Consider the following 27,536-nt stretch of genomic DNA (forward strand, 5'->3'; position numbering starts at 1 on the left):
ACTGATTTAAAGGAAGTATAACTGTTATTATGATCTTATTTACGTACGAGAGGTATGATCATAATCAACGTTTTGTTAATTTTGGTCCATATTGGCTACCATGAAATGAAATAACAACTTTAACCTTGTAAGGACATGTATGTCACCATCAGTGTATGACCTATAATCATCAAACATCAGACGATACACTGAATATATTTCATAATCAAAGGCAATGCAGGTATAGCAAGTTCTACTGGAGTTTTATATATGATGATTAAAGTAAACGAATGCAATTTACAAAAAAGTGATGTTCATTCTTTTTCATTGAAAACTTATAACAAATGTTGACATTTTTGAATAAATTGTGTTGTAAGATAGTTGCGTCCTTACTGGGTACATCTTTACATCTGTAAACAACCGCTAGATGGCGCGTGTCCAAAAATAATCGGAAAATCCCGTTTTGTCGCTATAATATAGAGCCCGCGATAATACAGCGTTGGAGTATACTGCCGTGCAGGTAAAATAATGCGATCTTATTGCTAAACCACGAAAAATGATAGCGGTAACAAATGGGTATGGCGTGTATACTGTATGTTTTCATTTCAATTCTAATTTCAAAACGTATATATTTAAAAAATATAAACGTACAAAGATTTCATAGTTACGGTTCAAATAAAAACTTTAAAAATTTTAATATCAAACAAACTAAAATGTAATTACCAGCTCTGAAATGAAATGTACAATGAATTATTAGCAGCGGTTAAGGCAAATACACAACCGGTCAGATAACATGATACTAAATTTCTAGTAGCACAAGTCTCAGTGTCAATCTTATTTTTAAAAACCACAATGTCCAATGAAAACCATCGTTTCTTCCAAAGTCATCTGCATATTTGCATAAATGAATATTTAATAAATGGGGTTTGTATATAAACAGTGCGCATGCAGTGATTGGGTTTGTAGTTGCAACGCTAAGGTGTGTGTATGTGCTTCGACAAGATGACGATGGTGTCGCTGATTTTCGTTTCAATCCTCGTTATAACAGGTGAGACACGCCAAATGCGTTTAAATTATTCTCTTCGTGATAAAGCAGCAGTCTTTTAGCCACACGTTTATATATGCAATGTTTAGGGCTACAGTTCTTGGATAACAGACAATTTGTCAACACTAAGATGAGCTCGAGAGAAGTATCATATCACTCAAGGGACGAAATAGAAGCAGACGATAATGAATGAAATATTAACGTAAAAAAAAATCAAACTGTCACAAAACAATAACCTGTTAAGGATAATTGTATTGTACTGGGCTCACAGTTTTAAGATAGGAATTAGACAAGGGTTGATATTTTTCCGCATCCAAACTCGGTCAACAACTTGTATCAATACTACGACATTTATTTTTTGCAGTTACTATATAAACTGTAATGCTATTGTTTCCAGGAAACATTATATGTAGTCCAATAAAGATTGTTTTACGATGATGCTAATTATTCAAGCGATGTGTAAGAGCAGTCGTTGTGGAACATTTTCTTATTGGTAATCATAGAGTGAATACAAAAGTCTTAACCACAGTAGATAAATTTATATTTACATGGGCCTAAAATTGAGCCGACTGAGTAAACGACATCTGTCACTATTTAGCGTTTGTTTTTACCCAGTAGCTTTGACACAAAGTCAACTTTGTCGCAGTTTCGTGTCCGTGATGCAATCACGAGACCTCATGGAGATCGAGGAGATATTTTATCAATCACATCAGCAATTTTTAAAATCGTATTTGCCTGAAATATAAGCAGACGTTCCTTTCGTACATTTGCTTTCAGCATCGGCTGATTCCCATGATCTTCCAGTTATCAAAAGATTAATCATCTAATAAAAGAATGTAGTACTATTTTATAATCAAAATTTAAACGTAAAAGTGAATAATCATCGATATTAATATTTGTGTAAATATATCTAATTTCAAGGACCTCACACGGTCTCAGTGTTGTGCAGCATTTACGATTCAGTTTTCATTGAATTCGTCATTCAAAAGTAACATATGACGCGAAATATAATCATCAGTTCTTAGCAATGTCTAAAAAAATTGTATTATGAATTTTTAGCTCTTGGCTGTGATCCGGGCTGGTATTCGTTCGAAAATAACTGTTATGCCTTTGTGAATCGACCGGAAAAATGGACTGTTGCTATGGTAAACATATGTCTGTCTGTCTCTTACATATATATATATATATATATATATATATATATATATATATATATATATATATATATATATATATATATATGTATGTATTTTTAAAAGGGTAGTTGCATGCACCCATTATTGACTGATTACTCAAGGTACGGTTGCATTGTTGAAAAGTAGAATAAAGAGAGTGAGTTTCTAATGAGCAGAAAAAAATTAATTTTATAACTGATGGTCAAGAAACCACAGCCACATTTACAGACACATACATACTTCAAACTGAGTCTGGATGATTGCCATTTATCTGTATTCCCGTTTCAGCAATACTGCGAGGCCGTCGGAGCTAGTCTTGTTAGGATCAAGAATCAAAATGAACTTGGATTTCTTCGGCTTATACTGCGTACTCAGTATAAGACAAATGGTATGTAGTTGATATTGAACTTTAATACACACACACACACACACACACATACGTATATATATATATATATATATATATATATATATATATATATATATATATATATATATATATATATATGTATATATATATATATATATATATATATATATATATATATATATATATATATATATATATATATATATATATATATATATATATATATATACATAATGGCGTCTTTGAGCCCTTGAGTTTAATTTGCATTTTGAATTCAACAAAACATTTGCCGACAACGATGCAGCAATCATCCGTGTTGTACTCGCTTGGGAAAATAAAAATCAAAGGTTGCTCATAGTTCAGACTACGTGGGCTACTAATACACAACAAAGTACACCGAGCAGCAGGAAGGGGTCTACCTACCAGGGGCCGGCCGGACCTGAGTGAAAAAAATGATGCAAAAAAATTACATGGAAGTTTGGAATGACCAACGAACAGCAACACAGCTATATATGACACATCGTGATGCTTTTTTGTGTTATAAAATGTGAATACTTTTATTTTATATGAGAAATATGGGGGGGATTTAATCAACCTAAGGGGTGCCGGACGAGTCTTCACTAACTTGTACAACAGATTATTCACTAATTTGATCAATTTTATTGTTTTTAATATAACGGTCGATGTAATCTTGATTTTTAATTTTTTCATAGTCTGAAGCATTTGTTACCTCGAAGTATCTTTTCAACGATATTTTCTCCCAAAACAAGCTACACATAATTGTGTTTTTCTTTACCGCCAACTCCACAAACCATTTAAGATTTTGGACTGGTACTTCCAAGTCGAACGCTTTGTAAATGAATCGCACAATAGTCACTGCGACATTTTCTTTCACAAGGTGTAGAAGACCCCATCATCAGGCACTTGCAACTGTTATATGTTTGGTTGACCAATATAAGATTAGTAAAATTCTGATTAGATGAAAGCCTAATTAGACAAAAACTATTATGTATATTTTTAAAAGAAGTAATCATATAGCTTGGGACGAGGGGACGAAGCTAGATTAATGCAACAAAAATATCAAGATCTCGCCGGGAACAAAATCACATTACCAAAATCTAGAACAGATTTATATCTCGTCAAAAATTAAATCAGATCACTAGAGCAACACAAGATGAGTTTACAAGGTTATCTGCGATTGAGCCAGAGCACATCACCAAATCCGATTTTGACAGATTACCGGGTGACAGAAAGCAAATACCATCTGAGTTACAACTGTATCATTTTATCAAGCAAGCAAAGAACGAATTTATCAGCAAGCAAAGAATGAATTTATCAACAAGCAAAGCAGCAGAGAGGGTGAACAGACCACTTAATTCGTCACGTACGTTATTTAGACAAAAATAAATAGTGACCATTCATAGAGGTAACTAGCCTACCGCGTCATTGATTGACCCAGACAAACAGGGGATGTGGTCCTCACCCTCTCTGCTGCTATAATCTTGGAAATCTTTATCAGAGTACAATCATTCTGAATCTTCGTCATTTATTTTGTTCTTCAAGTAATATTCAAGTTCTGATGGTGGTTTTTCTATTTTTGGATTTATATTCTTTCGTTTTCTGTAATATATCATTAAAGTGCTGTAGCGATCTCCACCGCAATTTTTGCAAATCTGATATAATCCTCTAACGCCGTTGTTACATCCAACACAGCGTCGTGAGGATTTTTTGATAAAATATAATTATGTCTCCTGCAATATTCTCCATGACACCTTTTGTTGCATTTATTTGTTGTTCCTTGAATTAACCAAGTACAATTGTGCATATATTAATGATATATGTTTAATTAAATTTACACCCTCTCTGCTGCTATCCAAATATTTTATCAAGACCCACACGATATCTTGTTCTTGGAGCATGTAAATTTATCGTTATAAATCCATGCGGAGTAGCTTGCGCTCGTGAGAAGAAATTTCTAATCCATGTCGCCACCACAGAATATTTCGCAGCGTATGTGTGTCTACGCCATTAAACACAGCTAAAATATTACAGTTGTCTCTGATCACTTTTGGTATTTGTGTATATCGAGATCACATCTGTATTTTGCACCAAAAAAAAATACTTTTTTGTTGCTGTTTACTAAAGATCATTTCACGACAAATAGAGGGGTTGTGAAATATTTTCCCGAAGAAGGTTCCGTTCGATGTATTCGTCCATCGTGATAGGTTTTTCTCGTCTCATACAACCCGGTGATCTTATTTTGTAATATCGATCTAATGATCTGAATTTATGTCCACCGAAATCCGCACAAAGATCAATTTTGCTCTTAACGCCTTTCTGGCACGGACGAGGACCATAAAGACCTCGCCGCATAAATTTATTATGAAACCAGCAGCAATCGCCGAAACAACTTCGAGGACATTTTTCTGTCGAGTTTAATATCAACCATGAGCATCGGTTCATTATGTATATCTTTAACAAATAATTAAAATTTCCATGGAGAGGTTGACTCGGTATTTTGTGAAATCACTGGTATATGTTGAAACTAGCTGAAACAATAATATTATAGTTTCAATAACCATCGTGGAGTGGTTAAATCAACAATCCGAATGTTCACGGGTATATGTTGAAACAGTAATATTATAGTTTCAGCAACCATCTTGGAGTGGTTAAATCAATAATCTGAATGTTCACGGGTATATGTTGAAACTAGCTGAAACAATAATTTTATACGAATTCTGCTAGTTTCAACAATGGTCTGAATGTTCACGGATCAATAATATTATAGTTTCAACAAGGTCAGATTATCACAACGACGATAAATACTCTTCTAAGGCTGGTATCGGTCGATTCGTTTTGGTGTGATATTTTACCATTAATATCTTGTTCCACCACAATCCATACAGAGCGGAATTTTATCACGAACGCCTTTTCCGCAGTTAGTACATCTCTGAGGACCTCGCGAATTATTTGATTTTCTTGATACTTTTTTTATGATCGCCGCAAAAATCACCACGGCAATTTTTTCCACATAATTCGGTTGATCCCTGAAGAAGCCAACTACATTTATTGACCATCTTATATTTAATATCTATTTATTTAATTGGTGATTAAAAAAACAATCAATTAGAGAGATGGATATTTAATATAATGAGCGAAAAAAATACGAGACGGAAAATTGCGAGATGAGCGACGCGACTGATATATGTACTACAAACAAATCTTCAAAATAATTATTTGTGTCTTGAAAATGATCCAACATTTATTCTGGAAAATCTATTCGATAATATTGTTGAAGAAGATGCCCAAATTTTATCTAGGCGAATTATTTCATGTTACGTGATTATTATAATATTTTCTCAGTAACATCATTAGATAGGTCGGTTTCAACAACAAGTAAAGAAGAAGCTATTCGCGGTAACGGTAAAATAACGGTTGAAAATAATTATGATAAAGAAATACGAGAATATTTCGCAGGAACACCAAATAGCGCAGTTGATGCTGTTGTACAGTCTGTATCGATAAATCAACGAAATCCAGATTACATAAAATATTTAATGTCGTCGAAATATAAGAAAAAAACCTACCCTGGAATTATAATCGATAAAACAACCAATTACACCTATATGAGTAAACCGTTACATAAATCTGGTCCAGATTGTAAAATTATTGGCGGAGATTATTTAGATGGATCGACATGTGGCATGGGGAAATCTATCGCAGCGATTTCATCAATAAACGCAGATCAATCTGTGCTGTGTATATCATATCGAAAAACATTTACGGAAAAAATTAAATCAGACTATGGATTCGAATCTTATACAGATATCACCGGTGATATAATATTTACTAAATCCAGAAAAGTCATCGTGCAGTGGGAATCACTGCTACGTGTTCGCGGTGTTCCAGACGTTATTGTCGTTGACGAATTACACGGATTACTACGCCAGTGTTTCTCGAGTTGTAGCAGACGCAGACGCGAATAATGATGATCTTGTATTGTTCCGGGATAAATTAGCGCACTCGGAGATGAAATTCGTTATAAATAATTATCAACCTGATCACGGTAAAAAGTTTATCGTGGAAAATTCCCACAAGGGACAATTACATTAATCTACTAAAATATCTATCTGATGGAAAACGAGTAGTAATATTTACACATAACAAAATTAACGGATCATATTCTGTTGAGGTGTTAGCAAAACAACTACAACACCTAAAATATCGTGTCAAGTATAGTGGTACTGTGCACAAAAAAAAAGATTTCTCTGACATTATTAACGCGTTTAATGACACTGACGTCGTAATCTTTAATCATACATTAGAGGCAGGTGTTAGTATCGTAGATGAGCGATTTAAAACGCTATTCGTGTTCTCGTCTGAATTGGATCAGTAGAAGCCACTAAACAAGCTCTTCACAGATTCAGATGCGTCGATGAGATTCATTATTCAACAGTGCCACGTTACAGCAAAAATCTTCCATTGACTCGCGAGTACATAATTGCAACTATCATCAACAACGAGAAAAACCTGACAGAGAAAGAAAAATCGTTCAGAACACCGACTCCTCGTGAAATTAATACCGCATTCGGATTCGCGTTTATCAGTTACATCATCGAAGAAAATAATTCGAAATGTTACTTTACTCCGCGGCTGATTGACTCAATCAGAAATACCGGTTATGAAATAATTCAGACGCAACCGGACGAATATTAAATCTGGCTGGCAAAAAGAAATGCGAAGAAAGCTTCTGGTGAGGATATTAATAATGATCCAGCCGTAGATGAGTTTCTTAAGACGTCGATCGGTGGTAGAATAAAATATTCCTGTGCCAAGAATACTGATCTCGGTATCAGTGAAAATAATACCATCGAAAATGATAATACCATCGAAAATGATAATACCATCGAGATCAGCGAGAATACCAGGGAAAGTGTAATACCGAAATATTACAAATACTGATCTGATGAAAATCTAGAACCGTATGAGAAGAAATTAAAATATTTAAATTACTTATTCCAGTGCAATTGTAGTAAATTTGATTCAGACGAAATAGAACATCTCCACAAAAAAGATCCACACAGATGAATCGAGCACAACGAATAATAGTAAATAAATTCAATAACGGCGATATCACAGAAACTTTCAGATCAGATAAATTATCACAGCGAGAAAAACTAACAATAATCCGCGACGTCCTTGAGATGTTAAATTTACCAGACATTGTTCCGGATAATCTATCAACGACGTCATTGATAATCAACCGTGAGAAACTTATCGCGGATATCAAATCAGCACTAACTAATCCTGCACACGCAGAAAAATATAAGAAATTTATAAAATACTTCTCAGTAATATTTCCTGAAGCACATAGAATACAAACAACAACAATAACAACAAAAAAGTCATTGAGAAGATCAAATCGATTTATAAAAGATTCGCTGCAGAATTAAGACCAGATGATCGTATAAATGCTAGCAGGGGTAATTATATGTTATATTATCCACGGTGGCCCGAATCAGACTTTATTAACAATGATACGTGGAAAAATACAACAACAACCGAAGAGGGATTTGTTGGTGGTGGTGATGTTAAAATTATTGACGAACACACGAGATGGTTGAAGTATCATGTTTGGATCGTTAATAGATGGTTTGGTAGATACGAAGAACCAGATTGTTTAATCTGACCATTGTTGAAACTAGCAGAATTCCTATAATATTATTGTTTCAGCTAGTTTCAACATACATCCGTGATAAAAAATATTTAATCATCTAACATTTTCACTATCATCATCTGTCTGATACATCTGATCCTTGTTGAAACTAGCAGAATTCCTATAATATTATTGTTTCAGCTACTTTCAACATATACCCGTGATAAAATGTTTTTAATCATCTAACATTTTGACTATCATCATCTGTCTGATACATCTGATCCTTGCTGAAACTAGCAGAATTCCTATAATATTATTGTTGCAGCTAGTTTCAACATATACCCGTGATAACAATTTTGTAATCATCTAACATTTTGACTATCATCATCTGTCTGATACATCTGACCGTGTCGAATCTTTCAGAAACAAAAATTGTGAAAGTTTCAACATATACCGTGATGATCTTTCACCACGTCATGATTGAAGTTTCATAAATAATGAAACAGTATCCTGGATGACTTTTGACCTTTTAGCAAAGTCTGGATCAAGTAAAAATGTTTCAACAAACCTGTTTCAGTAAAATCTGAATCAAATAAAATTGTTTCAACAAAACCTGTTTCAGTAAAATCTGAATCACATGATAATGTTTCAACAAAACCTGTTTCAGTAAAATCTGAATCACATACTAATGTTTCAACAAAACCTGTTTCAGTAAAATCTGAATCACATAATAATGTTTCAGAATATAATAATGTTTCAACAAAACCTGTTTCAGTAAAATCTGAATCCCATAATAATGTTTCAGAATATAATAATGTTTCAACAAAACCTGTTTCAGTAAAATCTGAATCAAATAATAATGTTTCAACAAAACCTGTTTCAGTAAAATCTGAATAAAATAAAAATGTTTCAACAAAACCTGGATCACATAATAATGTTTCAACAGAACCTGTTTCAGCAAAATCATAATCTGGATTTTCAAAGATTAAAAAATTAAAATATGAGATAAAATCAGTTCAAAATTCCCTGGATAATATTATTGATGAGAATAAACAACTACAACAAGAACTAGAAAGATATAAGAATAAATGCGATAAAATTCTCGATGATAATAATCAGCTGCAACAAGTAATTGTGAAACTAAATAACAGATCCAACGATGACATGAAGAAACATCTTGACGAGTACAGCAGTGAGATAATAGCAAAAATGAATAATATACTGAACAACAACAGCAACTTGATAAAATGACCCAGGAATATAATGCGCGGCTGGATAATTTTAATTCTCCTGCTGTGAATAAAATTCATAATGATATCGTAGTTGGTGCGACATTAGATCGATTCGATTATGTTAAACCAAAATTGATTATACCTGGCATTTATCGGTAACAGTGTCAAAACATCTGTGATACTCTACCCCCATAACGTCATTCAGGTATAACCAGCATGGTGGAACTTTCATTTTCTCAATATTTATGAAAGTTTCAAACATCAGATTGTGAAATCAGGGGTATCAGAAACAATGATATTATAGTTTCAACAAACAATCTTGCGGTGGAGATACATTGAGATCATTAGATCGATATTACAAAATAAGATCACCGGGTTATATGAGAAGAGAAAAACCTATCACGATGGACGAATACATCGAACGGAACCTTCTTCGGGAAAATATTTCACAACCCCTCTATTTGTCGTGAAATGATCTTTAGTAAACAGCAACAAAAAAGTATTTTTTTTTGGTGCAAAATACTGATAAGTACATTAGATGTATTCATATAAATATAATCAGATACCAACAAGTAATCAAATATACTTTGTTTCAAAGGAGATTTATGCCTCCAGGTATAATGTTTAAGTCATGATCGGAATTTCTCCCGGGGTCGATTAATTCCGGTTCTTTTGTCAGGTCTTGGATTGCTGCTCTAGACTCAATTCTTTACACTGAAGGTATTATAAATACTTTGAATTAAACACCATGCAAATTGTGTCCAGGAAAAATGCATAGCTATTGATCAGCTGTGCGAGTTTCTAAAATACCTTTCTGGAATGAATTGAAAAGCAGTTCAAATGGCTTCTGCATGATTTTCCTAGCATTTTATCCAGTTCACAATCTTTGTAGACCAGGTTTTAATCTTAACTTTTGTATTTGTTAATTTTAAAATCTGTGTGATGTAGTTTTTATGAACTTTATATTGTTAAATGCTGAATGTAGTTTCAATCAACTTAATATTGTTGAATGTTGTCTATTTTTATGAGTTGTGCATTGTAATTTATTATCGTATTAGTATATTGCCGGCACTGCAGTTATCTTGTGTACCATTTTGTTATATAATATTGATGCTTTGGGACAGTCTGGTCTCATGAATGCATAGGACCTGCACGTTAAAACTCCTTTATATTCAAGTAAGCTGACTTATCTCATCTGTCACATAGTACAAATTGTTTATCTTTCATAGGCTCAAACTTTTCATTGTCTTTGATAGTGATGTACATGAATTGTAATTCCACTGTTTAACTGTTTTCTGCTAGCAGACAACTTTTAAAAGATGAATTGTATTTCTTCCATTCAACATGTGCATATTGTTTTCCTTAAATTCTCACGGTCTTCACAATCGTTTCAAACTCTGAGTCCATCATTATTTTCCCTTCAAGTCTTCAAGTCTTCCAGTAAGTAAACAATAAAATCACATCATTACCTGCCCTAATTTGAGAATTTACTCGGTGGAGTTAGGAAGTATCCCTTGCAAGTATTGTTGTGATTTTGAAATTCTGCTTCGATACAAGATACCACGTTTCAGCACGAACTCATCCCTTGCATGCCCGCGTATCCTGTTGAGGGTAGAATTTTCCTCTTGAAGTCTCATTAATTCACCAGGAAGCAAATTGTCTATGGGCGAAGTCGAGAGGTTCAGCGGCTTCGACCCTGTCTTCTCTTCATAGACCGCGTCTCTACGGAACCCACGTGTACGGTGCACACGTCACAGGATTAGGCTGTGGCAACACATACCTACATCCTAAAATTACGTTGTGCGACAATCCTGACAAGCACGCTGCTTGAATTCGTCCTTTCACATACGGCGAATCAAGTTCGATGTATACAGCCTGGAGAGAATCTTTGATCCTATTAGCAAATTGGACTTCCACTGTCTCACCTTTATAATCAGCAGATTTGATAAATGTGCTATCCACCAAGGTTGGATAACTACAGTCGGTGTCATACAGCACGGTAGCGTTCTCTCCATTTACCGTAGCGGTTGTTGTATTCGACCATTTTACTGGTTTACACCCACTAGTGCCTAATGTCACTGCATTTATCGTGGGACGATATTTCCTGCAGTCTTTGAGAATATGGCCAGGTTTGTTTTATGCCGTAGCATACAACTTCAGCTTTCTTACCAAGGGTACCCTTATCTATCCCTTGGGGTGTTCCTGGGCCACGGAACTGATTACGGCTGGGATTATCAGCCCCTAGCTTTCCACCATTTTGACCATTCCGCCTATGAGGTGCCAAACCGTTAGTTCTTCTAAAATCGGTGACGCTGGATCGATCCTTGCCACCCCAGGTGGTTGGACGAGAGTGTGCACTCTCATATCGCTCAGCCATCACAATGATATCTTCTAACGTCGCAAAATCACGCTCCGCTAAAAATACGATCAGGTTTTTCCGATAACGTACTGAGGACATGTTCTTTCAAGATCTCTTCCCGTATGCTTTCATAAGTCCATTTATCGAACAGCAAGCGTACGCGAGTATAAAATTGCGCGTGAGTCTCCGTTGTTCGCTTAGACGAATCTCTGAAAAGTTTGCGAAAACGTTCAGCCGTTAGCTCGTAGTGCCTTAACAGAGCTTTCTTGAGAGCGTCGTAATCATCTACTTCAGTCGGTGCCATATTATGATAGACATCCTTGGTAGCTCCTTGGATAGATATTAATGGCCCACTGGTCTTCGGGTATACAACGGATTAAAGCTAACTTTTCAAACTGAATTAAAAAGTTATAGACGATTTCGTCTCAGTCGTTAAACATCGGCAATTTTATCTGAACGTCTATCCTCTTTTGCTTGTGGGTCCTGAATGTTCATTCACTTCTCGCCCTTCCTAGATTCTGCTTCGATCCTTAGTCTCTCCCTTGCTAACGTATGTTCTCTCTCCCTGGCTCTTTCTTCTGCCTCGAATCTGGATAACTCGATTTCTCTTTCTTTTTCCTTGGCTTGTCTAATTCTTTCTTTCTCTGCCGCCTGCTTTGCTCTGTATTCTCTGAGACTCCGCTCATACATATATACATAAAATGTATATTACATACATACATACATACATACATACATACATACATACATACATACATATAATATATATTACATACATACATACATGTAATATATATAATATTCATACATACATACATGCTTACATACATATAATATATAATATATACATACATACATACGTCTAATATATATAATATACATACATATATACATATAATATATATAATAGACATACATACATATATACATATATGTATACATATATACATATAATATATATAATATACATACATACATATAATATATATATATATATATAAATAAACATATGTATACATATATATACATATAATATATATAATATACATACATACATATGTACATATAATATACATAACATACATACATACATACATATGTACATATAATATATATAATATACATACATACATACAAATATAATATATATATATATATATATATATATATATATATATATATATATATATATATATATATATATATATAATATATACATACATACATATATAATATACATATAATATACATACATGCATACATACATATTAATAATAATAATAATAATAATAATAATAATAGTAATAATAATAACAATAATAATAATGAGGACTTTGTATAGCACCTAATCTTTAGAAGCTCTAAGCTCTTTACAACATTAGACAACACCTATAAGATAAAAAAACATATAATGATATGATAACAAAAACAAACACCATGAAATTAGAAAACATAAAAACATGCTGAGAATATTTAAGGTAGTAAACATTATTAGGTCTATAAGTTTGTTCTTGATGTCGAAATAAGCAAGTTTTGAGAGCACTTTTGAATGGGTTCACTGTCTCTTTGTGTCTAGGTTCAGTGGGCCATTCATTCCACTTTGTTGGGCTCTGGTAAGCAAAAGAACGCTGTCGATATGACTTTGTTTTCATATTGTGAATAATGAGTATACGATTGTCAGAAGAGGAGCGTAAGTAACTTGCTTTTGTTTACACATGGGTGGGGTCGGATAGGTATGCTGGGCTAGAGTCCGTCAGTGAAACGTAGCACAGAGAACAAATTTTGCGTTTGATACTGTATACATACATATATAGATATATATAGATATATATAGATACATATATATAATTTCAGATTTTACACAGCCTATAATAGAGTTTTGGACAGCTGGAAATGACATTATTGTTGACGGTAGGTGGGTATGGGCCCCTGACAATGAACCCATGGAATTTGCTCCATGGGGCGCTGGAGAGCCGAATGATCGGAGTAATGGAAATGACGATTGTGCAGCACTATTCAACTGGCTAGATTTTAATCTAAATGATGACAGCTGTGATGAAAATCGTTTTTTCATCTGTGAGATTGGGTAAGTCCCTAGAAAGATAATTAGTATTTCAAATACGATTAAATTGGTATCACATATCAATTTTTAGTATCGTTAATTGCTGGCTCGGGATCCTTTTGTATCAGTTTTGTAAATTCTGGTAAAAAGACTTTCATGACGTTGCATCACTTCATTTATATAGTATATCTCGTTCATTTCGTATCTTCAGCACGTGTTAGACAAGAGCAAGTACACGAAAACCTCTAAATATTCATTACATAAACACGTGCATTATTCAAAGAAAATATCAGCCGCTTTGGTATAAATACCTTAATTAAGGCAAACGTATACGAGAATGTTGGCCCAGGATTGTAAAATAATTTGATAGTCTGGTGCTGAAGAACCGGTGATATGAAGGTAAGGGAACAATTACTTTTAAACAACGGTTATCAGGAACCACTGGAATGCACTCATGTTGTCCAAGTTGTATATTTTAATTTATTTAACTAAATACTATTACTAGTTTTCAACTCGTTTCTACAGTTTGTACTAGTATTCAGTTCAGATTTGAAAACTAGATGAAGAATCATCACAAGAAGACACACCTTGGCAAAGAGTTGTTTACATATCCGATTTAATGTCTTCCAGTTGATTTTCACCAAACAGTGTCGATACTTCAATTTGTATCTTTTCCAAGTTCTAAGCAAACTAGATGAGTATTTAGCACCAAGGTAGGTCAATGTATAATCATAAAAGTCATGCATTTCGAACTTGAAACTTTGTGAAATTAACAATCTGTTTTTCACTTTTAGAGCCAAGTGATCAAATTCTCAGACGCCAAGGAACTGGTTACAACAGCTTGTGTAACAGGATGTGACCTCAATGGATGTCTGGATTAAATGACAACACAAACAATGTGGTGAAAGATGGAATTTTATGAAATGAATTAATAAATATATGTATATTCTTTTCAACATGTAGAGATTGATTCTTTCAAGCTCTAAACATACGACACATTCAGTTATTCACACATATATTTGTTATATGTGAATGAATTTGTGACTTTATGAAACCTTATGATAAAAACAAAAATTCATACTATCAATAAAAAATAGAGAAACAAATGTGATTCATATATTCAAAATTTGAGGAAACACGATACAGTAAAACCAAGATATGATTCATATAATCTCGTGTAATAAAGGTGATATTCATATAATCTAATGCAAAAAGATGCAACTCATTTGTACTCAAATGTGCTCAATTGAAACACAACATATTCAAATCAAACAAAACATGATCAATTGTAGTAAACATAACAATTGTATCAAACATGACTCATGACTCAGTCATTTGTACAGCACATACAATTCATAACAACGTAAGACTCGTTTATATACTTTTAAACCTTGTCAACGAGAAAGCTTTACCTGATTCACTTTTCCATAGTCAAACCTCACGTCTCCTGAATTATTGGGTTAGCTCACACTTGTATTGGCCAAACGCACCCTTCATGGATCCACCATGCGCACAAGTTTACATATCAGCACTTACGTGCTTGCATGGCCTTGAAAGTCGCACGCGTTTCCATCCCCATACAGACAGACATAAAAACGGCAAGAACGACAGCCTGATATACCCGCACGCACACAGCTAAAAATAAACAAATAACAAGTACGGAATTAAAATCTATAAACACATGCTACTAAATTAAACTCATAATAGCGACCTGAAACAGTTCAAAATTTCATAAAGTTTCAAATCCCCCTACTGATAAAGGCAACATTTCACGATACGTCATTAAAACTGAGTATGCTTTACATATTTGCAAACAAAGTAAAATGTAACATGAAACCAAGTCATTTCTTGCATTTTTCTGTGACAGCTAATAAACAGGGAGTGCAAATTGGTGACCGCGTTGTTTATTTTGAGACGTATTTGTATTTTAATTTAATCTGAAAATAAGTTCATTCTTTATACGACAAGCAGAATACAGTTTTCAAGATTGACAAATATTTAAAATGTAATACATTTTGATCGTGTTAAATCTATTGATGAAATGGATCTTAGAACACTTGCTATACTCGATTTAAAGAATGTACAAATCTGATGAAATCTCAGTCGAATTATATTGAAGGAGATAAGAAAATCAGAGATGACAAACAATTATAAATTGCAAGTGAATGTGGAAAAACAATTAAAAAAATCAGAGTTCCATCATTAAAGGAACGTTGCAGATTAATTTTATTATTGGAAGAAATCCTAAATAATAAGCAAAACTATTTTCACTGAATTTGTGTGTGTGTGTGTGTGTGTGTGTGTGCAAATGGAAAAATTTAATCCCTTAGAAGGACATTCAATATAGATTTATTAAAATGGATACAAGATTATGAAAGCCTATTATACTAATTAAGATAAGATAATATACGTAACAAGTTTTCTTTATACGGTAGAGGCTACATAATTATAATTTTGGCACATATAAGTATTGCTCTAATAAACGCTTATTAAATATAAAATATATAAAGTAATTTAAAACTGATATGAATATAGGTGTATATGATCTGAATATGAGGATGATGTCAGTACAGCCTTGTGGGAATTTGTAATGCCAGTTATAGTAGCAGAAAGTGTAAGAGACAGCCAAGTTAATATGTTAATAATATATAATGAACGTAATAATCATTATTTGTCGAGATTGGTATCATCTACAGATAAAACAGTGACGGTAAAACACTTGTATAATAAGTGTATGAACTTTTTTTTAGTATGTACTTAAATTGGGAGGACATAGAATATTATGCAATCGAACAACTAGCACGATAAACATTACGTTAGAAAATAGTCCTGTTATTAAATTAGAATAATACCAAAATTAGCTAAACGTACATTTTGTTTTATATTGTGATTATGTGCGTATCACGGAGCCTACACGTTGTTGCTAAGAAGTCAATTGTATAAAACAAACTCAAATAAGTAATAGACAATAAAACAGCAAAACACACTCCATCAGGCCTAACCTAAAATCGAAAACTGTTCCGTGAATACAACTCAGAAAGAGATATCTACTAAACATATACATAACAGAAGAGAAGACTGTATATCAAATTTATGCGAATATTTCCAATCAATTTCAGAAACTATTTATCAGGGAATTCGAACAATCAACGCAGCCAAAATTATATTCACTAATATAAATAGACAGAATTATAATTCCACTAATATATACTATATCTGTGTAAAGGAGATTACTAAGGAATACGGCAAGGTCTAATTATATGACAATAATTCCTTCTGTGGCATAGCTGAAGTTTTAATGAAACTGATGATGAAGTTGCTGAACTTGGCTAAACGCCACATTCTATCAAGGGTCCTGATCGAAAACAGTCCGGACTCACGTGGTGATGAAGAAATGACTAAAACTATAACATAACAGATTATCTTGAGTGAAATTGGAAAATTCAGAGGTCTTTCTATCTAATGTATGCCTTAATAAATAAACATCCTGAATATTTTTTACTATTTAATCATAACTCTTCTGGGTATGACTCTTCTGAAAACCTATCCAAATCAAGCGGTGCGAATTTGTAATCATCATAAATATATTTTGGTTTGTGAAACTGTTATTGTTGATCGATTTAAATAATAATGTAAAATAAAAACGACAAAGCGGTTCTCATTAAAGTGCACTAAGATTTTTAGACAATTATAGAATGATGTATAAAAAACTTGGGCAACTTGGTGAAAATCTAAACGATGATAATATGGTTCATCTGAAAAACCGAGAAATATTTATGCAAAAGCACACTGACTCAGGATTAACGAAAAAGATGGTATTGAATGTTTCAAATTTAATTATATTGGGGATATTCATAACTTCTATGTACAGAAAGATACTTAAATCTTATCTAATATTTTTTGAAGAATACCTATCCATGTCTAGAACTAATTATGGACCAGATATGGCTCATTTTTAAGTGTGCCAAGACTAACTCATGATGCTAATTTGAAAATAACGTTGGAACCATTAAATAGATAACAGGTTATGGTGTTTTTATTAGCTGAATATGGATCCTGAGGCGGAATTAGCATGATACCGAAAACATATATTAAAGCAAATCATTAGTATTTTCTGACGACGAGGCCTACTGGCGTTGACCAAAAAAGAAATGATGTAGAATATGGTAAATCAAGGTCAATGTCATTTATTATGTTACCAAACATACACACACTTTGTATTGCTTGGCCATCTGTCAACCAAATGTCTATCAGAAGCTCTACCTGTGTAGGCAAAGAACTAATCACGCGAATGGAAAAACAAAAAGGCATACTATTCTGGGGTGACTATTCTAAGATGGAGCAATTTTGGAGGTACATTTACAAAAGACCAACACAGTTGCAAGACTGTTTCAAACAGTATCGTCTTGCACCATGATAACAAATAACTATTGAGGATGATTGACTTCCATTACGAAAGACGTTAACTGGTGATTTAAGGGGCAAAAACCTTCAGTAACATGATTAATATGCACGTTAATGTGAAATGATACTTATCGTTCAAAGAGAACTAATGAAAGGATGTGAGCTGAGGTAAAGAATCAAAACTTCAAAATGATATTTCGTTTGCAGAAAAACAATAATAGATACAAAAATAGTAGTATTATGTTCTGCGAAGACAAAACAAGATGCAATTAAGCCAATGCATGGATAATGGCTTTACCGTGCTAGATGTTTAGCTGTTCCTGCAATAATGTTAGGAAAACTATTCTGATAAACTGAAAATGTAATGACTGACACAATTACTGTGAACAAGTGTTGAAGCAGAGCTTCTAAAAGAATATTAAAAAGATTATACATTTTCACGACATGAATGATTACAAAGTGATAAACATATATTCATTGTCATGAGCTAACAGCAAAGCTGTTGGACTATTATAGTTAATGAGATGAATAGCAATACAAGAAGTGTGTACCCTTAGAAATAAGTCCTATGCTTTTAGGTCTGGTAGAAAACAACGCACGCAAGGCTATTAAGAAATCAGTTATTAAAAGGGATCTAAAATTAGACATGCATAAATATTTTAGGAACTATAAATAATCAAGAAATGAATTTAATTGTATCATACAAATAAGCGATATGACATGTTACGACAAATATTTTGCTCTTTCACTATTTTTAAAAAACAAAATCAGCATTATCTTAAAGTTCTTACCTGATATAGTTAAACAAGAGCTATTTGGAACGTTCTGAGTATTAATGCTATGTACAAAATATATTTTTTGCTAGTAAACAGGACGTAAGTGCGTTTGCTCAAAGTATTCTCCATGTATCTCTTTACACTTTCTAGGTCTTGTTATCATACATATTTTGGAAGTTTGTTCTACACTGGAAGACTGCTCTTACAAAGTAATGGCGGCTTTCAAATCCAATGTTCTTTAGCGCATCTTTGAGAATGGGTTCAGCCCCAAATCACTTGAAGATAAATGATGACAGTTTGGTGGATATTCCAAAGTGTGTATGCGAGGCTTCTTAAGGACGTATGTTAAACTACAGTGGATTTATGCGCTGGTACGTCGTCAGAGTAGATGGATACGGCACATGGACGGCTGGTTTGGTGGTGTTCGGCAAGATTTGGCGATACATTGTAGACTTACAAATATCCAAGCAGAGTCAGACCCAAGTACCTGGATAGCAGCAGAGGGGGCGAATCGGACATTTTGTCCAATCGTTATTTTGCTTAATTATTACTTCTGCACTCAGCGGATCCGGTGTAATCAGCGCTGGTAAAAAAAAAACGACGTCGGTCCATCCTACACGATGGTGACGTCATTTGGTTTAATTAACACCTTCTGCGCGCCGATCCCCAGCGTCGTCAGCGTCCGGTAAGCACATCGACGACCGCGTCGATGTCATCGCCCCCTCTGCTGCTAAGTGGTTATTTACAATGAAAATTATTTACAACTAACCAAATATTTGGTCAAGTCCGATACGATATCGTGTCCGAGGGTCATGTAAATTTATCGTTACAAATCCATGTGGGGTCGACTGAGCATGACTAAAAAAGTTTCGAAAAACATTAAAGTCCATGTCACCGCCGCACCATGTCTGCCAAATATTTCGTAGCGTGTGTGTATCAACGCCGTTGAATACAGCAAGAATATTGCAGTTGTCTCTGATTACTTTTGGAATCTGAGTGTATCGTTGAGTGACATATATCACGTCAGTGTTTTTATGCCTGCCTCTGGAAAATATCCTAGCTGGGTTTTTTTGATTGTCTAACATAACATCATCGTACACGACTAGATTGTTAACGTCGCCATCAATATCATCGATACCCGGTGCATCATTGATATCCGTAATAAACTCAATAACATTTTTTTTAGCGATCGCTGATGCATTCTCGTTGAAATCTTTCAACACCTCGTAGCATCGTTGATCATCTACGCTAGGAGCAACCAAATACAACTTATCCCACTTCATCCATCTCATTATTAAATTGAGTAACAATTGCGTCTTACCTGATCCAGATGGTCCGATGATAATCATCCGGATCGAGTTTGGTAACGCTGCAACATGCTTAACTGGTTCTCTTGTTTTAGTCGCCGAAAAATCAATTATATTCATATCTCTATACATAAATTATGGATCTATATTGTGTGAAGTGTAGAGTGCGTACTGGCACAAATGATATGACAACCGTTACGACAAGAAATAACAGATCGGCGCTTACTGGTAAGTGTGTACAATGCGGTACAAAGAAATTTAGATTTATTTCTATTAGACCCGGAGATGTTTTAAAAAAAAGCGAGGAGGTGACATCGCAGCCAAATTGGCAAAACTCCCCGGAACACCGTGGGCAAAGTATCCAGGAGAAAAACACCTCCCAGGATATAACTACTGTGGCCCCGGAACACGATTAGATATTAGACTCGATGATCAAAATCAGCCCAAACCCGGTGAGTATCCAATAAACGCTATCGATAAGGCGTGTCATGCTCATGATGTTGCTTACAAAAGTAGCGATCTGCAACAGCGTCATATCGCGGATGTAAAATTAATTCACGCGCTAAATGCTATTCCTGATAAATCCGTCAAAGAAAAATTGGCCTCATGGTTGGTAAAATCGGCTATGAAAGGTAAATTAATGATTGGCGCTGGTAATTAATAACAATCATCCAAGAAAAACGATGGATTCCATCTATTATTCTCCGAGAGGATACTGGAAGGGGAAGGCCGCAATTGGTAAGCTTGCAAGCGCTGCAAAGGTAACAAAGACCACTGCGGCTAATTGGTTATCCAAACAGGCTATATGGCAAATCTATCTACCACCGCCTAAACAAATCAACTTCTCGCGCTTTGATGTCAGCGTACCTAATGAAGTTCATCAGGCTGATATACTATTTCTGCCGCATGACAACGGTTACAAATACGCGCTAACCGTAGTTGATGTTGCGAGTCGATACAAACAAGCGGAACCGTTGAAAACAAAGTCAGCAACTGAAGTAGCCGATGCGTTTGAGCGGATTTATCGAAGAGGTCCTCTGCGCTGGCCAAATCTATTACAAGTTGATCCTGGTAGTGAATTTCGCGGCGCTGTTTTATCAACGCTGAAACATCATAGCGTCGCGATACGACGAGGTCATACTGCGCTACATCGTGATCAGGCAATTGTTGAACGATTCAATCGGACTCTCGCTGAACGGTTATTTGGATATCAATACGCGAAGGAATTCATCCAAGAAAAACGATCTCGTGAATGGGTTAAAAGGTTGCCAGGTGTAATTGCAGCGTTAAATAACGAGATTACCCGAGTAATCAACATGAAGCCCAGCGACGCGATTAAATACGAGTATATACCCGGAAAATTAAAAATAAATAGCGTTTCTAAGCCGATTCTTGGCGATGTCACTGTTAGATATCTATATGAACCAGGAGAGCTTGAAGGCGGTAAAAAAAGGGCTACCGATCCTATTTGGAGTGTTACCACACATAACATATCAACGATAACACGATCAACTGGTAGACCACCGATCTATAGACTGGATTCAACTGCTCCTCAGCGCGGATTTACACGCGAGCAACTACAAGTGATACCTAACGATACTCAATTACCCCCGCGTGGTCTTAACTAGCGCCGTTGCGTCTATTGCACTCAAGACAGGTCAACCTCACATTGTTTTTGACATGACCGAGACTGTTATCGATTCTATCCACGGTAAATTGGCGAGTGTCTTTATCCGAATAACGCCAACTCATTATACAATTGCAACTCGCGCAGTGATTATTCTGTTGTTGTCGTAGCGAGATTATTAATTCGGCATCAATATCAAAACGCCGCTGTTTTTTTTTATCCTGTTGGCGGTAACCCGAGAGTTTTCTATTAATGACGCTTGCATCGATGGTGACTTTGTCGCCGGCTTCGTCAGTGACTCCGTCGGTGACTTCGTCACTGACTCCGTCAATAACAATTCTTCGAAGCTGATTTATCCTTCGTACTCTGGACACTGCAAGATAGACTAGATTCGACCATTCGATGCGATTATCAACTATCCAAACAATTGTGTCCGTGATGGTTAGTCCCTGCGAGGAATGTATTGTTGTTGCGTATCCTAGCGTCCACGGGGATTTATCAGCACGTAGCGCGTCCTCGACGACGCTGATATCAACGAGCACGATATCATTCAGCACGAGAATTTGTTTTTCTGTCCCTGACGCTGTCAGGCCTGGAATTTCAACTTCAATGTTCTGCCGCCGTGTGTCCGCGGGTCTATAACATAACGGCACTGGACGCGTTGGAAACTTTTCCTTATGCAACGTAAACAACTTCCGCTGAAGTGTGTCTCTGACTATCTTTCTACTCGCTACAATCAAATCGTTTGGTCTCCATGTTTCCCAGAATTCATTTAACGGCGTTTCCGGAATCACCTCGCGGATTATTTCACATTGAATTCTATCCGGCTGTAATCTGATTAATTTTTTAACCCCGCGCAGTTGTTCATCAAGTGCCCGGTAATCAGTATCGGTTTCTTCATAATAGTCCACAAAACCCTTTAACCAATCATGTGGACCCTCGCCGACAAATGGTGGTGGTTGGCCATGGTCGCCACACATGATTACCGCTGTATTCGCGCGCAGCAACCACTCAAGAAACATTTGTAAAGTATCTAACGAAACAGTACATATTTCATCCCAGATGATAATGTCGGGAATAAATTTTTCACCCATTCGATCAGGAGTCCACTCACCGCCGCTGTATCGAAAAAAGCTGTGATAAGTAACGGCGTCAACATTTCGTTGTTTTATCTCCCGAGCTAGTCTATGGGTCGGTGTAAGCACGATTATACTTGCCCGCGTTCGAAATAATTCAATTGCCCGAGTCGTCTTTCCTGACCCGCCACAGCCGCTTAAATAAACTGTTTTGTGTCTACAAATTGGATCAGAACACGATGGTGCATTAGACCATTCTGACAATTTATCACCGCGTAAGTAGTCGTTCTCAACGGTGACATCTGCTGACGGGGAATAATCGCGTCGTATTTCATTTTTAATTCTCCATGTACCCCAACTCTCGTCCGGACTAGTAAACTCGGCTACGTTTTTCTTGTACTTTACGTCTATATAAAATGAATCAACGGCTACTCTAACCGCGGTGTCAGGAAATCTATTTATCATCGAGAATAAATTAATAGCGGCATAACCCAGCATAGACGCCCTCAAATGCGGGTATGCCGGGCTGTCTCCATCGCTGTAGGTAACAACTGTACCCAACCTCGTTCCATTGGACAAGAAAGCTGTTTTGCAGTTCACGTATCTATTTTTTGCCACTGCGTCCTTGATTACGAAATCATATTCTGCGTCATCTATAATCAGCCGTGAGCAATATCGTTTGTAGTCGCAGTTTTTTTCCACCTTGTGTGAACTTACCGATTATTCTTCTACCGAGATCTTTTGCCTCGCGGTTTCGTTGGTTAAATATCCTCCTGGACCATTCGATGATATATTCCTCGTCGGCATCAATGCGCTTTCTGGACTCGTCAATTATGCTATCTAGACGCTCCGGTTCTGGTAACCAGACTTCAGTCTGTGCCCGGTATGATATAATCGCGTCACTGACAATCAACGAAACTAGCATGCTACAATCAATCATATACCATAGCAGCGCTATTGGCAGCCACTTCTTTTCAGCCATGTGTCTACCGATCCAAATATAGCAACAGCGATGGAGTCCTGCCGCGAATTCAAATGATACTATGCGAGCGAATCCGGTTAAATCAAAATCAGGCAGTGGTCCATTAATAGCAACACGAGTCATTTCATGACTGGGATGTCCAAATCGTTTGAAATACTCAGCGGCGGATCCATACCCGAGAAAACTCGCTGGATAACAGGCAACCATATCAACGGAAATCATAGCGTCGCGGTTGTATTCAGTGTTCCATAGCCCACCGTGATAGTATTCCAAACAACTGGATTGTACATCCGGCAGAAATTCCTTGTGCGTTGGTCTCCACGCATTTTTCCTTGCTGCAACATGAGCCGCAACCGATGGAATCGTAAAACAATTTGTTAACAGTTGTTCATCATGCTCCTCAAATTCTATAGCGGTTTTTTTCATCCTGTTGTGAAATGCTTCAGTGCGATATAATTCGCCGTTTGGTCTTACAAACTGATCAAAGGTATCCGCATCGTTTTCAGCGCTGCGAAGTAACCACACTGATACAGGGTCGTTTTTACACAAGTAGGCAATAGCATCAAATAGTTTCCTCTCCGCGAGAAAACCATCCCTGGAGAATTCTTCTCCTAAAAATTCTTCGGGTATATACTTTACTGTTCTATCCCGTGGAAATATTGTGATCGCGGGCGTCCATGCGTGTTCGTTATGATCAATAATTTTGATTGGGGCTCCCTTCGATTTATACTTCGATTCGTATAATACTTCACCGGTTATCGTTGTAACGGTTATTGGAAATCTCAGCGATGTTTCCAATCTCGCTATGTCGCTGATGGTCGCTCCACGCTCTTTTACGGTTAGTTCCCACTGGTTGATTTTGCTACGTCGTAAATCAGTCAATTTGTTTCCTCGACATGCATTTGTAAAATGCTCTATTATTCGTTCTGCTACACAATTTATCCCCGTTGACTGTTTCATCGGTTTCAGTTTTCCGATATCAGGTTTCTTATTTAACGGGTATATTCCATAAACAACTGCTGTTTCAGGATACGCTCGTTCATAGTATGGTCTGTCAATTCCGGTTAACAACCCCGGCTTGGAGTCGCGGCTGACAGTGACTGTTTTCTTGTCGCTGAAAACTGGTTCAAATTTATCACGTATGATCCAATCGCCTGATTCCACCCGGACAATGAATTTTACTCTGAAGAAATACCTTTTACCGTCAAGTTGTGATATTATCGTTGCTGCGCGGTTGTCGTTCATGGTAGCATCAACAACACCATCAATTCGAAATGTTGACCAACTATGAGATGCACCATCACGCTTGAATTCATTGATACAATCGCGTATTTTATTCAACAGGGTTCTATCGTTTATTAACGCTTTTGGTGTGTCCTTGAGGACTCTATCGAGATTGAACTTAATATTTTTCCGGGGCTTAATTACTGCTAATCTCTCGAACTCATCCATATAATTAAAACAAGTATTTAAATGAAAGAATATAGTATAATGAATCACTGCAAATGGTTGATGATTGGGTCGACAACCCCGTGCAATAAATCATGCAGAGGTGAATTCTGCGGGTATCATTTACAAAGCGTTCGTAATGGTTCTCTTGGCCCCCTCCCGTGCTTGGTTTGTCACGTCGGTGTAAGAGGAAAATCGCAGTTGTGTATTAATTGTGGCGGAAAGCGATACAGGGAACTAAAACGCTATTATGACAAGCGAATTAAAAACGCCGTCATTGACCCCACCGCCGATTTCGTCATCAAAAACCCCCAGGACTACGTTGAAAGATTCATAATTAAACCAAATAATAAATTAGACAAATAGTATTATTATACAAATGGACCAAGAATTTCAGCCGCATCCCCTGGTCGTCAATTACGAGGCATCTCGCGACGGCATTGTTAGAAACCGCAAACTGAAGAAACCAGTTGGCACCGTAAGTAATCAGGGATACTTGCAATTTACTGCAGGAGGAAAAAACTATTATGTTCACAGGATTGTATTTGAAGCATTCAACGGATTAATCGAAAATGGGCTTGTGATTGATCATATTAATAATAATAAGACTGATAATTCTCTTACAAACTTGCAAGCTATCTCGCAAAGTCAGAATACCAAAAAAGGCCAAACCGGTAAATACCCAAAGAAAGCAAAACCCGTAAAGTCATTTGATACAACAACTCACGAGGAAAAAATATTTCAGTCGATGAATGAGGCAGGAAAATATTTTGACATTTATATCGCCTCAATACGATTTGTTGCAGAAGGAATACAGAATTCAGCGATCTCAAAAAAGACCGGGCATAGAATTCGATTTTCATATATAACAGAAATCAGCGAGTGACAAGGTCACCGTGACGAAGTCACCGGCGCCTATGGCGCTGACGAGGTCACGTCTAACGAATTATTAAACACCTTCGGAATTGATACACGGGGTTTCATTTTTTTTATTTAAAAACAAGATGTTTTATAAGAATAATGAATATCGAAGACATCAATAATATATTAACTGAGATTTCAAAATTAAAAAATCAAGGAATTGAATTATCTGATGGTCTCGACAGTGAAAAAATATTATCCGATTATGAGATTATTAACGAACAGTCGAAACGGGGGCGTTTTACCCTGGCCCGCGAGTATTTTTTCATAAAACGATTACAACATACGATCAATGAAAACTTGTACCACAATGACGCAAATGCATTCATTGGACTATTCACTGCCGTTGAAATAATACGAAAAAAACTCGGACGTGTTTATGAACGACGCCGGGAGATTTCTAGTAAAATCAAAAACATTAGAAGGATTATAGACGAAAACTCCGGCGGGAAATTAGAAATTGCTTCGCAATTGCAATAATGGTAGGTGAATCACTTACTACTCGGCTAGCCAGAGAGCGGCTAGCAGCGCTTAGAAAGTTCATACCGTTACGAGACAGGGTCCGAGAACAACTTCAAACGCGGCAGCAACTACAAACCGATTTTACTGTTGGAAGCGAACAACTCTTTGCCCCGGTAACTAAAGCGACCAAAGATGTTACGGCGGCAACTGTACCCGTTCTTGGTGCGCTTGAAAAGATAGCGGCTCAGACCGAACAAACAAAAAGGTCTTTAGAAACACTCCCTGCGAAAATAGCGGCTGCTACAACGCGGAGGCCACCACCACTCGCTATAACCGAACCACAAGAACCTTATGTTACAATGGCCGACGAGGAAGAACTAGGTGCTACTGCGAAAGAACCAGAAGAAGAAATACCGGGAGAAGAAATACCGGAAGAAGAAATACCGGAGGAAAAAGAAGGGAATATACCCCGTATTGTACTCAAGAAGAGCACAATAGATCAAATTAGAGGCTTCAGCAACAGGGAAGAATTAATTAATTTTACTGCCAACAATTTTGCTAAGAGCATACGAGATAAGAAGCATATCAATAGCGGTTACGAGAAAAATATAAAGTCGTTAAAGGACTGGGCAAGAATAGTGTATTTAGCGAGTA

The 27,536-nt window shown here is 36.0% G+C and overlaps 1 protein-coding gene across 1 annotated transcript; it reads left to right on the top strand.

Moving 5' to 3' along the window:
- Window positions 1-933: 933 nt before the first annotated feature.
- On the top strand, window positions 934-14,834 carry LOC149807517 (perlucin-like protein). The gene is made up of 5 exons (XM_089940913.1): window positions 934-1,027; window positions 2,084-2,169; window positions 2,488-2,587; window positions 13,671-13,902; window positions 14,673-14,834. The coding sequence occupies exons 1-5, from the start codon at window positions 967-969 to the stop codon at window positions 14,680-14,682; spliced, it is 489 nt and encodes a 162-aa protein (XP_089797039.1). The 5' UTR covers window positions 934-966; the 3' UTR covers window positions 14,683-14,834.
- The last annotated feature ends 12,702 nt before the right edge of the window (window positions 14,835-27,536 follow it).

This window comes from Sinohyriopsis cumingii, chromosome 1, assembly GCF_028554795.1.
Source record: "Sinohyriopsis cumingii isolate HCF-2022 chromosome 1, ASM2855479v2, whole genome shotgun sequence".
NCBI lineage: Eukaryota > Metazoa > Mollusca > Bivalvia > Unionida > Unionidae > Sinohyriopsis > Sinohyriopsis cumingii.

Coding starts and splice junctions, on each gene's coding strand:
- LOC149807517 (XM_089940913.1), top strand. CDS start 967: ATGTGCTTCGACAAGATGACGATGGTGTCGCTGATTTTCGTTTCAATC. Junction 1,028..2,083: donor TTCAATCCTCGTTATAACAG/GTGAGACACGCC, acceptor ATGAATTTTTAG/CTCTTGGCTGTGATCCGGGC. Junction 2,588..13,670: donor TACTCAGTATAAGACAAATG/GTATGTAGTTGA, acceptor ATATAATTTCAG/ATTTTACACAGCCTATAATA.